The sequence below is a fragment of the Podarcis vaucheri genome (genome assembly GCF_965113315.1).
Source record: "Podarcis vaucheri genome assembly, chromosome: 10".
Lineage (NCBI taxonomy): Eukaryota > Metazoa > Chordata > Lepidosauria > Squamata > Lacertidae > Podarcis > Podarcis vaucheri.
Genome location: NC_138748.1, coordinates 58,437,091 through 58,452,775, shown reverse-complemented (window position 1 = coordinate 58,452,775; position 15,685 = coordinate 58,437,091). Strand labels below are relative to the sequence as shown.

The 15,685-nt window shown below is 45.2% G+C and overlaps 1 protein-coding gene across 1 annotated transcript in view; it reads right to left on the bottom strand.

The window, feature by feature from the left end:
- CALD1 (caldesmon 1) overlaps positions 1-15,685 on the bottom strand; it is a 196,279-nt gene that overhangs the window by 22,615 nt on the left and 157,979 nt on the right. Inside the window, exons 4-6 of the mRNA XM_082241240.1 lie at positions 5,765-5,911; positions 2,788-3,973; positions 1,991-2,074 (exon numbers count right to left, since the gene is read on the bottom strand). Of these exons, the coding sequence (XP_082097366.1) occupies positions 1,991-2,074; positions 2,788-3,973; positions 5,765-5,911 (1,417 nt within the window). The remainder of the gene's footprint in view (positions 1-1,990; positions 2,075-2,787; positions 3,974-5,764; positions 5,912-15,685) is intronic.

Genomic DNA, 15,685 nt, shown 5'->3' with positions numbered 1-15,685 from the left:
GTATATATAGCATCGCTCTTTCAGTTTCAGACTTCCTCTAATATTCCTGCCCCCAAGGACACCTAGACAAGTTTTTGATATCCTGCAAACTCATTTAATTGTGATTACTGAATTTTCAGTTAAAATGTAGATAATTTACCAGCAGCTCCTTAATCAGTTGACTGGCAACCAGCTGACTTAGAAGGAATATATAATGTGTGGTATTTTAATCTGGATTTCTCGAATACTTCTTTTGGACAATCCAAATCCTGACTCTGGATTTCAAGATCAAAATTCTCCAAAGAAAGTTGTGAGCCTTTTACGACCACAATTTAGACTAAGAGCTTATCTTCTTGTAAACATAAATGCATTTTAAAAAGAAAAAAAGGGGGGTGGAGACTCTGTAAATAAAGAAAAGGAAAATAAAATGTGGTTCATGCAGCATGTCTAGCCAAATTGGAAGCAGGAAATACCACAAATATCATGTCATGAGAAAGCTTGCTTCAGTACAACGTTTGCACGCCAGCTCTGCACACCCAGAATTTTAAGGTAGTCTAGAGAAGCAAACTGTGTCTAGGATGCAAACTGAACTGGATACAGAACGATGGTTGCCCTTGTGAATTGGAATCTCTTCCCGTTTTCACAATTTTGCTTTTTCCTGAGAAACAGATGAATGGTCAAGCTCATCACTTAATTGCCAACAACACATAGCGCTTCGTTTAGCATTTAAGGATAGGAACTGACCAAAATATAGCCTTTTCTCAGCTTGCTTTAAAAGTACACAGGTATATCCTTTGTTTTATGGATCAGGCAACAGATGATACTTGCCAGTTTGATCCTCATGGAACTGGGACCATGGGTAGTGAAAAGGGATGGAGGAGAAAGTCAATTTACTTTACATTTCAAGTCAAATCTACCCAGTTCACAGGTAAACCGAAACACAACAATCCTTTCTCTGAATTTTGCAGTGTGGTTCACTCAAGTAATGTGTTCAAAAATGCATATGCTCAGGCAAACTGTATAAAGAGGCATAGATTGGTGGGAAATTGTTTGCAAGTATGTGTATGTTAGGCAAAATTAAATACCAAAAAATTGGTTATTGGGATAAATTCAGAATTATGAGGACTTAAAAATAAATGCAAACTAGACTAAAGACTGGGGGGGGGGATGAGAAACTGAAATAGAAAGATTCACTTAAACGAAACCTACATTATGGTTCTTGCATAAGTGAGCCAGACTCTGAGTTTGGGAATGATGCTCTAGGACCCAATATTCTTTACTTACCATACAGTGAAACACAATGGCACCAGCTCCTGTGTTTACAGAAGAAATGCAATGCACTGTATTTTGTAAAAAAATGAATTTTTTCAACATGGGGGAGGAAGCTGGAGTCTGCATATTTTATATTATGAAATGGAAAATCATTAGTTAAGTTCAGACTAAGGAGCTAAAGGTTTCTTGGGTTATCCATCATTAACAGAATAAATTACCAATTCCAGGAAGAGAAGTTATGAGGAAATGGAGGGAGAAATTGAGAAACGGAAGGTTAGTCGGTGCCAGTCCAGAACCCCAACACCAGATGCTCCCTTAACCTACTAAAAATACAGGACCAATAACCACATCCTGCACTCTGTACAGGGATGTGGGCTGAGGTTGACTGAAGCTGGTTCTTTGGTAAAATGGGAATGCGATATTTTCGTCATACACCTGGATGCAAGCTAAGGCTGGGGCAGGCTAAACTAGCCTCGTGCCTGTTTTACCACACACCCAGTTTCACAAAGCTTTGACTCAGCTCACGGCTTGCTATTGGCCGTTATCTTCTTGCGACCTTCCTTTCCTTTTCCCCAGTATGAAACGGCGCTCTGGAGTCAAGGTGCTCCTACACTTGGAAGGCGCATTAAATGGCTTTGACTTTTGCTGAGTGACACTCCTCCGAGCTTATTTTATGAATGTCTGGGGCTCCATTCCGCTTCCCACACGCCCTTCCCCCTCCAAGCAACAGGTTAGTTACCTCTTCTTTTTTGAAGGCCGGCCGGAGTTTGTCATCTTGAGGCTTTTCCTTTTTAGCTTCCACTTTAACCTCTTTCTCTTCCCCCTTTTGCAATGTTTCCGCAAGACGAAAAGATCAATTTCCATGGCAAACCCTGCCCCATCTGCCACGGCGTCAACCAAGCTTGTGCTCACATACCCCCTGGTTCCGTGCCACTGCTGCTGCCGCCGTGCAACACAACTCCCTCCGGGTGGTAGCACAGTGACTTCCACATCCCTCTTGCACGCTCGTGCTCTCTTCCCTCCGTTCTGGAGTGCCCTGTGTCTGCGCATAGCCCAGCAGAGCTCGGTCTGTGCTTGGCTCTAATACTCAAGGGTGCTTATCTCCCGCCACAAACGTTTGCTGGGTGCTCGTCCACAGACCGCCCATGCCGTGCCTTTGTACCTTGCATATGCGCCCGGCTATTGCCCCTGGCTGACTGGCAGCCGCGGAAAGAGAAGGCAAGGGAGACGGTGAGGGTTTCAGATCATGCACAAAATCCCACTGGAAGATCTGAGAGCCAAGAAGAGAACAAACAGACATGCACCACCATGCACTATGTTAGCGAGAGTTGGAAGCCATAAGTTTAAGAACAAATAATTATAATAATAAAGATTTTTCCTTTTTTTGCAAGAGTTAGTGGTCCAAAGTGCAGAGGGATGACTGTGAGCAAGTCGCAATCCAGCCATTTTTTTTTTTTTTTGTTTTGGTAAAATGCATGACATTTCCCACGAAACACAAGTGTAGTAAGTTGGCTGAGTGCAAAATGTTTACTGTACCTGTTTTCTCAGGGAAGCTGCAGGGGCTTTTTCCTCTTGCACTTTCTTCTCTTTTACCTGTTTGTCTTCTATTTTCTTCTCTTCTCCCTTCCTCCCTTTGGCCTGATCTACCTTGGTCTCCTCAGCCTTTTGCTTTGCCTTCAACCTTTCCTCTTCTAGCTTAGCCTTGTCTTCCGCTGCCTTCTTCGCCCTCTCCCGTTCCTCAGCCTCCCTCTTTGCCTGTTCCTTTGCCCTTTCCTCAGCAGCTTTCTTCTCTTCGGCCGCCTTAGCCCTTTCCCTCTCCTCAGCTTCACGCCTCTCTTTCTCCTGGGCAGCCCTTCTCTCCTCTGCCTCAATCCTCTTCCTCTCTTCCTCAGCTTTCCGTTCTTCTTCTGCTTTGATCCTTTCCCTTTCCCTTTCCTCTGCCTCTAACTTCTCTTTCTCCTCAGCTGCCCTTTTCTCTGCTTCAAGCCTCTCTCTCTCCTCCTCAGCCCTCCTTTCTGCCTCTGCTTTAGCCCTCTCCATTTCTTCTCTCTCAAGCCTTTCTTTCTCCTCTAATTTTTTCTTTTCTGCTTCTGTTTTATCTTCATCTTCTTCTTCTGTCTTTTGATCTAAGGCTACGGTAATATTTATTACCTCCCCACTCCCTGTTTCCTCCTCAACTGCTAGGGCATCGGTGCCGTTTTCTACTTTTCCCTCATCTGCGTTTACCTCAAAATGTTTTATTTCTACCACCACAGCTTCTTCTGCATTGTCTACTGTTTCCTTTTCTAATGTTACTTCTACCTGATTATCCTCTATGGTTCTTTGCTTTGGCTTCTCGTCTTGAGGCTCTTCCTTGTCTTCCTCATCTTTCTTCTCGTCTTCCTCGTCCTGTCTCAAGTTGTTCCTCTGGTACGATTTGGTGATGGTTTCAGTTTCCTCTACCTCATAGCGTCTCCTATGGGTGTCCACTTTTTCATCTTTCTCTGGGGTCTCGTTTTCTTCCACATTGTTCATCTCCTTTTTGCTTATGAGTGACAGGCTCTCGTCAGTAATTGTCGGGTCAAACTCCTTCTGGCGTTCCATGGCTTCTTGGAGACGCTTCTGGCGCCTTTCTTCTCTCCTGGCCAGCCTCTCCAGGAACATGGAATCATCATCCCCATCCCCTTGACTATTTGTAACAGTGGTAACTGTTGTCATAGTACTTTTGGTCTCTTCTTCAATGCTACATAAGACACAAAATTTGCGATACTCTGTAAGACTTCAGCCACAACAAAGTGTTTTTGTTTACGTCAACTGTTACATTAATTTTCTTTATCATAATATTTATAAGCCACCAACTCACAGAGGAGCACAATGAAATCAGTAAAATATCATCAAAGTAAAAAATCATAAAATACAGTGGTACCTTGGTTCTCAAACTGAATCCGTTCCGGGAGTGCGTTCGACTCCCAAAACTGTTAAAAAACCAAGGCGTGGCTCCCGATTGGCTGCAGGAGCTTCCTGCACTCAAGCGGAAGCCGCGTCGGACGTTCAGCTTCCGAAAAAGGTTCGCAAACCAGGACACTCACTTCCAGGTTTGCAGCGTTCGGGAGCCGATTTGTTTGACAACTAAGCCGTTCACGAACCAAGGTACTACTGTACAGAGCAAATGACCGACACTGAATCAAATGAATTCTCTAAAAACATTTGGAGAAACAAGAATGTTTTCAGGGGTGACAAATGTTAGAATGCATGGACATTCCACGAAGCTGAATGTTGAAAGATCCGGGACAGATAAAAGAAAGTACTTCTATATCCCACAGGAGGCCACCAAAACTAGATGGCTTTGAAAGAGGATTAGGCAAATTCATGGAGGAGAGGGACATTCATGACTATCGGCCAGGCATGGCCAAACTTGGCCCTCCAGATGTTTTGGGACTACAACTCCCATCATCCCTAGCTAACAGGACCAGTGGTCAGGGATGATGGGAATTGTAGTCCCAAGACATCTGGAGGGCCAAGTTTGGCTGTGCCTGCTATAGGCCATGCCTGCTATGCTCTGCCCCCACAGCTAGAGGCAGAAATGTTTCTGAACACCAGGTTTTGGAAAGAGCAGGACAGAACAATGCTCTTGAGCTCAGGTCCTGCTTGCAGAATTTCCCACAGGTCTCTGGCTGGACACTGGACGAGATGGGCCACTGGCCTGATCCAGCAGCCTCTTTTTATGTTCTTCAATATCAGAACCGTAGGTGTCTGTTTGATTTCAGTCAGGGGAAGTCTTGCCAGATGTGATAAATTTGACAAAGTTTGGTTCCCTCTTAGTGAGTTATGTAAGCAAGTATCTCGCTCCTCCTCCTCCTCCTCTTCCTTTCACCCAGGCTTCCTTTTGGGTGGAGGGCCTATTTACAAATGCAGTTGTGCAAACCATACGTATGTTCGCTTCCTAGTCACGAACCCAACGTTTGCAATTTTTACTGTATCTTTGCTTTGAATGCTTGTGCTGACTGCGCTTACCAGGGCTGCTCAATTTGAAGCCCTCTTCTCTTCCGCGTTGGCAATGTTAAAACTTTCCATCAAATGTTTGTTTATAAAAATACACTTTGTGTTCCAGATTACTGGTGCCTCTATTACACTAAACACTTCTTTCAGTTGGGGGAGTAGATGATGTAGAACAGGCCTCCCCAAAGTCGGCCCTCCAGATGTTTTGAGACTACAACTCCCATCACCCCTGACCACTGGTCCTGTTAGCTAGGGATGATGGGAGTTGTAGTCCCAAAACATCTGGAGGGCTGAGTTTGGGGGTGCCTGATATAGAACATTGGGTTAAACAGCAGAAACAGAGCTGGCCCACCTATTAGGCCGAGTGAAGAAGCCGCCTCAGGGGCACAGCAACAGAAGGCGGCACATTCACCTTTTGCCTCAGGTGGCAAAACAGGACAAGTCACTCCTGAGCAGGAGCTATTACATTACTTGACACTTCTCTGCCCTGATTTGTCAGGCAAGCCGAGAACAGAGTCATAGAGTAGAGTCTTACTTGTTTTGGGCATTGACTTCAGGCTTCTCTATCACTTGCCCTGTGAAGTCATCATCTTCCTTTTGCCGCAGTCTTTCTTGCCGGGCCCGCCTGCGGCGTTCTCTGGCAGCCTCTTCCTCGTCGTCGTCATTTCTTTGGTAGGCTAACCTGCAAAAGACCATTTGGGAGAGGTCAGAGCCTTTGTTCAATCCACTCTGGAGTGATTGTGAGCCTGCAAACCACTTTGCTGTTGTTCATTCAGCGGCACATTGACGTTAGACTGTTTCTAAGGTTACAGAGTTTCTACTATTGTACAACACCACCAACGTATGTGCGGAGGAAGCAAAACAGAAAAGAAGAGAAAGAAGGCAGGTTTCTGTACCCAGCAAGCCTACAAACTGAAATTTGGCCAGAGTGGGAAGTCTATAAGAAGAGGAAAGGGAAGGGAAGGGAGCAGGGTGGTGAAGCAAGAGGTGATTGCCAGGAATTGCATGCAATTAACATGGTGCTGTGGTCTAAACCACTGAGCCTTGGGCTTACTGATCAAAAGGTTGGTGGTTTGAATCCCCACGATGGAGCGAGCTCCCATTGCTCGGTCCCTGCTCCTGCCAACCTTGCAGTTCAAAAGCACATCAAAGTGCAAGTAGATAAATAGGTACCACTCTGGTGGGAAGGTAAATGGTGTTTCCGTGCACTGCTCTGGGGTTAGTGTTCCATTGCGCCAGAAGCAGCTTAGTCATGCTGGCCATATGACCCGAAAAAACTCGGCCCTCAGCCTGTAAAGTGAGATGAGCGCCATAACCCTAGAGTCATTTGAGACTGGACTTAACTGTCAGGGGTCCCTTTAACATTCCTTGGTTTCTGATGGAGGCGAGAACCAAAGGGTTAAGAGAAAGGCTTTATGGGGAAAAGTGAAAGGTGTTGGGTCATGAGGTGCTCCAGGAGGGATGTTCAGGCGTTGAGAAGCATCAAGGGCCTTGTAAGTTTCAAAATGAACCCATGTGGCTGTTTTCCAACAGCTTGGTGGGAAAACACCTTTTTCACTGGGGAACGTGGAGTCGTCATGTTGGAAGCTGCTCTTACGAGGAGGAAAACACATGAAGGGGGAGGAGTGAGAAAGGGAGAAAAAGCTGTATCAGCAGACATTTCACACCCTGCCTTTACGAGTTCCAAGAGAAACTTAAAAGCCAATGTCGCCGTTAACTTGCCAGAGCTGGAGTGGAAGCTATGCTCCCATGCTCCGTTTCTTGGCTTTGGCACGGCGCAAGCTTTTGTTGTGGTTGGTTTGCCCCTGCCCCTTGTTCCACCACAACTGTTTCTTTTAATCTTGCTGGTGAGACCTTGCCATAAAAAGAAGAAAAAGTGGGAGGAGGCATGTGTCAGCAGAGCAGCCCTTGCGGTTGGAAGAGTTCAAAGCAGAAAGCCTTGACCCTAAATGAGAAGGATCTGGTACGAATAAGGGATAAAGCAGAGCCCTTTCCTGGCATTCAAAACAATGAGGCACCACCTCTGGGTGAGCTTCTGCAGCAGGGAATCTGCTTTACTTAAAAATTTAGGACCCTGGAAGCCATGCATAAAAGTTTCCCACCCAGTGATGGATTTATGTATAAGCTAAACAAACTATAGCTTAGGGCCCTACTCTCTTGGGGCCCACCCAAAAAAAAAAAAGGAAAAAAATGGATGTACATTTCCAAAATATAAGAAAAAAAACCCCAAATACAATAAAACCCACATACAGCAACAGTGTTTTGTGTTGTGTAGGCTCCTATGATGTAAGTAATGGGCCCCGCCTGCCAGCCTGCTCCCTAAAATATCACTGGTTTGCTCATTTCTATATATAGGGTGCCTACATTCTGCATGCACTGGTTGCGTGTTCAACAATTACTTTGATAAAATACATATTTTGTTATGTGCACATGGCTTTAGATACCTATTAGGTCCATAAATTACCATATATCATATATTCAACACAAAAACAGCAACAATTTGCTGTTGACAAAGGACAGCTGGACACATAAAGGGCCCCATTACCTTCAGTAGCTTAGGGCCTCATCAAACCTAAATCTGGCCCTGGTAGGTGATGTTGCCGGCTAGAGGAAAAGGAATACCATGGGGAAGGAATTGGGTAGGGTTTGCATATTAATACAATCCTATCTAATCTGCCCTTCCCGAAACAACACACAAACCAAAATACACCTGTCCTGCAATAGTCACGCTTCCCAGAATTTTGCAAAACGGTTCTCCAACCCAAAAAGGAAGTTCTAATTCAACTTAGATGTCCTGGCCTCGCAGCATTTTGCATTTCACTCACCCCCGATATTACAGCAGGAAAGGTATGAACGAGGCATACGGCTGCCAGCCATGCGCTTAGTTTTAGGTTTAGTGAAGAAATGCAAGAGATAAATAAAATAAAGGACAATCAATCAAAGGTAATGCTTAATTTGGTCCTGACAGACACCTCATACTTCGCCTTGCTAACTGTGCCTGCCACATCCAGACTGTTGCTGCATGTGTGTTTCTCTTAATAAACACATAAACTGCAAAGGGCAGACACTTGTTACCAAACTGGGACCCACCAGGGCTCCATAATGCATGCACATTCCATGCAAGTGAGATATTCCCCAGCCAGGGCAAACATTCATTTCTGCCTCCTTTCTAAGCAACCCAGGATGTCAAATCAACAATGCCCTTCTCCAGAATGCAACTTGCACAATCCACACTGAGATAACGTTCTCTCTACCTGCAGCATGTCTCTTAACAAACCTTTTCCCTGGTTGAACATCTGCTTGCTGCAAGCTATTTTGTCACCGCTGGGAAAACAGCTCCATAATGATAGGCTTCTCTGCTCTCCTGACCATCTGATATGCCTTATTAAATATTCAGCTGAAAGGAGGATGTTGTGAGATAAGAGCACTCTTCTCTCTTTCGCTCTTTGCTCGGGGCATTTCCCATATATGGTGCAACCGGGAACAGGAAGTGCACTGCTTCATTGAACCAGGGGTAGATCACAGGGGGCCTCTGAATGTTGCTGAACTCCCATCAGCCCCAGTTAGCGAGCCCATGGTCAGGGATGATGGGATCACAGGAAGCTGCCTTCTATGGAGTCAAATCCACTGGTCCATCTAGCTCAGTGTTTCCCAAACTTGGGTCTCCAGCTGTTTTTGGACTACAACTCCCATCATCCCTAGCTAGCAAGACCAGTGGCCAGGGATGATAGGAATTGTAGTCCATAAGCAGCTGCAGACCCAAGTTTGGGAAACACTTGTTCTAGCTCAATATTGTCTACAATGAGGGCCAGCAGCTCTCCTGGATTTCAGACAAGGGGTCTTTCCCGGTCCTGCCTGAAGATGCACTTTCCGCATGCATAGCAGAGGCTCTAGCACGGAGAGGCTGAAAATCTCACCCCCAACCTTGCCTTAAGAGAGTCATAGCTGGAATAACTCTAAAGGCCCTCTGCCACTGCACTTTTGTCTTTACATCAGCCTGGCTGCTTGGCTCTCCTTTCTATATAGTCATTTTTAATATGCCATACCAGGGGGAGGGGGCATTTTCAGAGAGGGGTTGTGGCTGGGGAAGAAATAACCCCTCCCTTCTTAGCATACTGGGGACATAGACACAGATACACACAGACACACATGCCATGCCCCCCGTGTAATTAATTACAGAAAAACAGAGGATGTAACAGCATTCAAGGCATTAAGCATAAACATGCCGTTCGCCTCTGAATCTCCATGTTCAGAAGCAGCTTAGCTCCGAAGGCCAGTTCCTGGGGAGCAGTGGCAGGAGAAGCCTGTGGACTTCATGTCCTGCTTTTGGGTTTTCCCAGAGACATCTGGACAGCCACTGTGAGAAACAGGATGCTGAACTAGGCGGTCCCTTGGTTTCATCAACCAAAGCCCTGCTTGAGCCTTTTGTAGGAACCACAGAGATAATGTGTGTGAAGCCCTTTGAAGGCTTGCTGGCTTGTCAAGCAGATAAATAGGTCCAGATAGGTCAGGCAACTTGTCTTGCATAAGCTGTATGCAAGACGAGCCACGTTCGCTGAGGTGGTCCCTTTCTCAATTCAGTCTAAAATCTACCAGCCTATGGTTTGCTTTCCGTCTTGCACACACCTTGATGTCATCACCTCCAGCCAAGGGACTGAGAAGACAGGTATGCCTTCTTTTACCGTAATGCCTCTCTCCTTCCAGAAGTGCCTCCAGATATTCTGTTTCATGACTTTAACATTTTGACCCTAGTTATGTTACACACACACACACACAGATTTTTTATTATTATTTTTTTGAGGGGAGTGGAGAGAACTCCCGTCACCAAATCTGAAATGTAGATTTTGAAGGAGAGCTGTAGTTCAGCTCATGTATCGGTTCAGGAAGTGGGAATCGAGTAAGCTCACTTCTCTGTCTGCTTGTTCCAGTACCTATAAGAAAATGTTTGCACCTCATGAAGGACCTTAGACTATTCCAGTGAGGCAGTTGTTGTGTTGTTATAGTCCTACCTTAAATGACAAAGTCACTGCAGTACGTGCACATAGAAAAGGTTCACTGGGAAAGAGGAGCCCTTTCTCTTGCTAAACTTGCTAATGTGATGTACACACCCGGCCAAGGAAGTGGTTGGAGTTCTTAGCCGCCCTTAATATCTGCATTTACATCCTGCTAAAAATAAAATGGGATACACCACCAGCTATCAATCTCCTCCCTCAAGAGGCATTATGGTTTTGGCCACTTGCGACAAAATTTCTCGACATTTCAGCTATTTCCACTCGGAGCTGTAGGTTTTTGCTCTGACTGCCCATCAAGGCTCTGTGATTTGACGCTGCTTGTTCTCTCTTTTGAGCTGTCTGTTCTCATCAGCTCCATTACACTTTATAGTATTTATTTGTCTTAGGGAAGCTCCAAAATGTCTCAATCCAGACTGCCAAGGTAGGTACAGCACGGAGAATTTGCAGGTTTTGTTTCCAAGGAACTTCCCGCGCAAGTATTACATACGCCAACCAGATTGCAAAAAAAGAGGGGGGAGAAGGAGAAAACATGCAGCTTGGTGGATTAATTGGATGCAGAGCTGGATTGTTTACAAATCTATTCTTAAAATTTAATTCATCTCTTCCTATCTAAAAATACATCTTGGCAAACATATAGCTCGGAGAAGCTCAAGCCTGGCAAAGCAGCTAGGAAATGGAGAATGTCTCCTGGGGAATCACAGCATCACAGACTAAGGGCTGAATTGAAGTCTGTATTGGGTGCTAGAATGGACCATATTCAAGGGCCCCCAATTGCATGAGTTCAGATGCACACCGTGAATTATAATGTGAAGACATTCTCCCTATGAGACCACAATGGAAGAGCACATGCATTGCATGCAGGAAGTTCCAAATTCAACCTGCAACATCTTGACTTTAAAGCCTGGTAACATAATTGGGAGAAACCCTTGCCCCAAGCCAGTTTGGCCCCTGATGCAAAGCATAAAATAGCATGCCCTTGCCCACCAGGGAAGAAGGGGGTGAGTGAAGATCTACATCAGGAACAAGAGGGGGAGAAATTTGACACCAGGATCTGCTGCCCCTGGCAACCCCACCATCTGAGGAGGTTGCCTAATAGGTGGGCCGGCCCTGCCTGGAGAGCTCCTGCTATTCAGAGCAGCTAATAGCGATGAAGGAGAAATTAGTTCGTTCTGTATTTTAAAGCAAAACCAACCTAATTTGCTGGTTTGTGCCTTATAGATTCTCCAGTATTAGAGACCGTAGGCCTTTGGATGACATATAGGCTACTTTGTTGGATAAAGTCCACCAATATCTATAGGCAGCCCTTATTTTTTAAAAAATGGTATAAAGACTGATCGTTTGCTTCATAGCATGAGACGCAAGCTGATTCTACAAAACACATCTGCAGCAAGTCTATAAATTGCCTCCTGCTTATATCTCAGGAAGAACTGCAGGCAAGGCAGCCTGTAAAGAGAGCAAAAATAAAACCTTCAGCTACTGAAACAATGTTAAATTTGCCTCCTACGAAAAGATAAAAGGGCTTTGCTGGAAGCATCCCAAAGCCAAAGCGAGTAATGTGCTCAATATGCGAAGTCTACAATGGTTTGCTGGGTTGCCGCATCTATGATGGGTTTGAGACTCAGTGCTCTGGGAGGGCAGCCTTTTTTAACCTTTGCCACAGACCACCCAAAAGATGCACATGTCCAAAGGTGGGGTATCACACTTCTGTTTTTTATGGATGGCAAATCTGCCATTTTCAGCTTCTCTCAATTTCTCATTTTCCCAATCTCCAATTCAGTTCTCCATGTTAGTTTGTATTGTGCACAGTCATATAAAACATAGTGGCAGCACCAAAATATCTCTTTGGCCAGGTATTGTAAGTCCCATCGCTGTCTGAGTGGGATAATATAGAACTGGAAATCACAGACACTGGCAAAATAAAAGGAACTAAACATGGAAGTTATGGAGTATATACCTTGCTTGGAATGGAATAATTTTGATGCTAGGGTGGCGTCATACACTGCCAAAAGAGAAAGTTAATCACTCCAAGCCCCCCCAAAAGGACAGAAAGATATACACTTGCATAAAATTGGCAAATGTGAATTCATATGAACAGAGGCAAATTTAGAAACAATTACTTTCGTTCAAAAAGAAATTCATCTCCACGCAGTGGGGAAGATTGTGACCAGGTGACTGTGTGCCTGCTTAGTCTCTCGGGGTGGATGTGCTGCTACAAAGGACTGCCTGCTCTTCCTTCTTAGAGTTATTTATCTTTAAGCTGACTTGGACCAGACAGCCCTTCAAACAGAGGACTATGACATGCGGTCAACAGAGTTTGTTCCATAATGTATTAATTCAGGGCCAGCCCACCCAGGAAGTAGGGTGAAGCAGCCGCCCAACTTCTGTCAAAGAAGCAGCACCAAATTCTGGTGCCAGATCTCGTGAGACCTTATGGAGCGCGAGAAATGAGATCTGGCAGAAAATTGGTGCCTATGGCAGGGCCATTTCTCCACCACTGGCAGAGGCGGTGCAGTGGGGCCAGAGGAGGCGAGCGGTCCAGCAAAGGAGGAGGCACTGCAGGGAGACAGAGTGGGACAGCACTTCTCATTTCACCTTGAGGGGGGAAACTAGAATGTAACACCCCTGTGTGCATTGCACCACGGTCCTGCTTGCAGGCTTCTGATTGGCATCTGATTGGCCACTGGTCCAGAACGCTGGACTAGATGGGCCTGATTCACCAGGGCTCTTCTTCACAAGTCTATGTTCTAGCAGGTTGTGCTCAACTTAGATTGCACAGCTATATCCATATTCTAATAAGAGAGATGAGAAATGTCCCCATTGTGATGGCTTTTCTACCAGAGAGCAGGCTTCCCAACCAAAAGGGAAGTGCTTTGCATGCGTCTCCTAGATGATACGTATCCATGGAGTGTTTCCTTCCCCCCTTTTCCAGCTGGTGGACTAACCATTGCTAGCAACCAGAAAGCCATGCGTGTGAAAGAAAGACCCACACCAAACAAGAGCTGACTGTAAAATTTCACATTAATTGAAATAAACTGCGCTGATTTGGAGGGAGGGGAGACCTGGCTTCCCAAAGATGTGCTGCGCTGAGCTGTGTGGCATGTGGAGAACAGAGCTAACAAGAATCAGATGCCCCACATTCCTATATCGCCAATGTCTCCATATACTTGCTGGATGGATAGATACCATGCACAGCAGAAAGGATCTTTCTTCAAAGTGGGGGATTTGCAGCATACCTTTGCCAAGCACTTTGGTGCAATTAAAAAATACGCTGCTGAACTTCCTTTCAAACCAATGGAAACCAAACTATCATTTGTGATGAGGCGAGACACTGAGTCACCACCTCTCAGCCTCAGTACCCCTGCTTGCAAACATAAAACTGTTGACCAACCTCACAATACCACTGTAGCCATGAATAAGGAAGGTCTCATATTGTTGTTGTTGTTGTTGTTGTTGTTGTTGTTGTTGTTGTTGTTGTTATTTATTACTTATATCTTGCCCATCTGGCTGGGTTTCCCCAGCCACTCTGGGCGGCTTCCAACAGGAGATTAAAAATACATTAAAACATCAGTCATTAAAAAACTTCCCTAAACAGGGCTGCCTTCAGATGTCTTCTAAAAGTCAGGTAGTTGTTTATTCCTTTGACATCTGATGGGAGGGTGTTCCACAGGGCAGGTGCCACTACTGAGAAGGCCCTCTGCCTGGTTCCATGTAACCTCACTTCTCACAGTGAGGGAACTGCCAGAAGGTCCTCGGCGCTGGACCTCAGTGTCTGGGCTGAACGATGGGGGTGGAGACGCTCTTTCGGGTATACTGGGCCGAGGCTATTTAGGGCTTTAAAGGTCAGCACCAACACTTTGAATTGTGCTCAGAAACATACTGGGAGCCAATGTAGGTCTTTCAAGACTAGTGTTATGTGGTCTTGGCAGCCGCTCCCAGTCACTAGTCTAGCTGCCGTATTCTGGATTAATTGTAGTTTCCGGGTCACCTTCAAAGGTAGCCCCACATAGAGTGTGTTGCAGTAGTCCAAGCAGGAGATAACCAGAGCATGCACCACTATGGCGAAACAGTATGCAGGCAAGTAGCGTCTCAGCCTGTGTACCAGATGGAGCTGGTAGACAGTTGCCCTGGACACAGAATTGACCTGCACCTCCATGGACAGCTGTGAGTCCCACCTCCTTTCCACACACCCCAACTTCAAAACCATTTGACTTCCTCCCTTCAGCCCATCCCTGTTCCCACATCATAAAATGGCTAAGATGTCTTTGCTCCAACTTTTTATAAACGGCTTTGAAGTGCTTTATGATCAAGAGGTACATAAAGAATAAGCAATAAACTGGGAAGATTGCCATGTAAAAATGTCCTGGAATTCTGAAAGTTCTGAATATATTCTGAGAATAACAGAAATATTTGTGTTATTTGGATTACACTCAGCGCCCAAGGATGATCAAACAGTTTGGAAACATACGATGACACAAAACCTTTATCCCTCATATACAAAGGAGCTCATCTTTCCCTGCATGAGGAAAATAGTATGTCCAAGGGTACTGAAAATATTGAAGTGCCTTTGTAGACAAAACCAATATAGCACTGTCACTATTGTGGTTCTGAAAAGGCAGATTTAACCCAAACTGCTCCTGGTTGAATCAGCTTCTGTGCCCAAAGAAACAATTTCTTCTGACTACGATGAGGCATTAGGTCACCATCTGGCTGAAACCAGCAGGCCTGAGTCAGCTCAGTGCCTGGATGTTAAGGCCACCTGGGAACCATATCTACGCCATCTTGGGTACCACAAGGGTATAAATATGAAGAAGTGTAAAATAATAGTTCACAAAAATGAAGATACAAAGCAGGTTTCTTAACCCTCAGAATCTTAGTTGTCCTCCTGTAGATCTGGCCCTGGGTAAGCTTCTTACAAAGCGAAGTTCACTGCCAAGATATTTAACATTTCTGGCGCTGCAAAGTTCTGCTGTAATTATGCTTAAGAGGCTTCAGGCCTACACACAGCATGAGTGATATGTTTTATGGCTAAAAGCCTGTAGGCAATTTGGCTACACTGAGCCAAACAAAAGCCAAGGCTCTGTATCAGGTGTTCTCAGGCACAATTATTTCAGGGCTTTTAACTTAAAGGCACGCCGTCCCCAGTGTCAGATTCTTCAGAGAGGGGGGGGGAACTGTAGCTTACCATGGCAGGGGATAAATAGATATATTCTATCTAAAATAGATATGTTCTGTTTTAGATTCACAACCCAACTACCCCAAAAAGGCTTTTCAGAGAGCCAAAGAACGAGCAGAAAAAGGGCTGAGTTCGGCGCCGGCAGTCACCTCTTACATTTAATCCGCAGTTTCATCCAATTTGACTTCAATTGCACAAAACGTTCCTATGCACATGCTGATCTGCTCATCTTTGCCTCTAGTTAAGTGAAAAAGCAGTGCAAGGCAGCCAA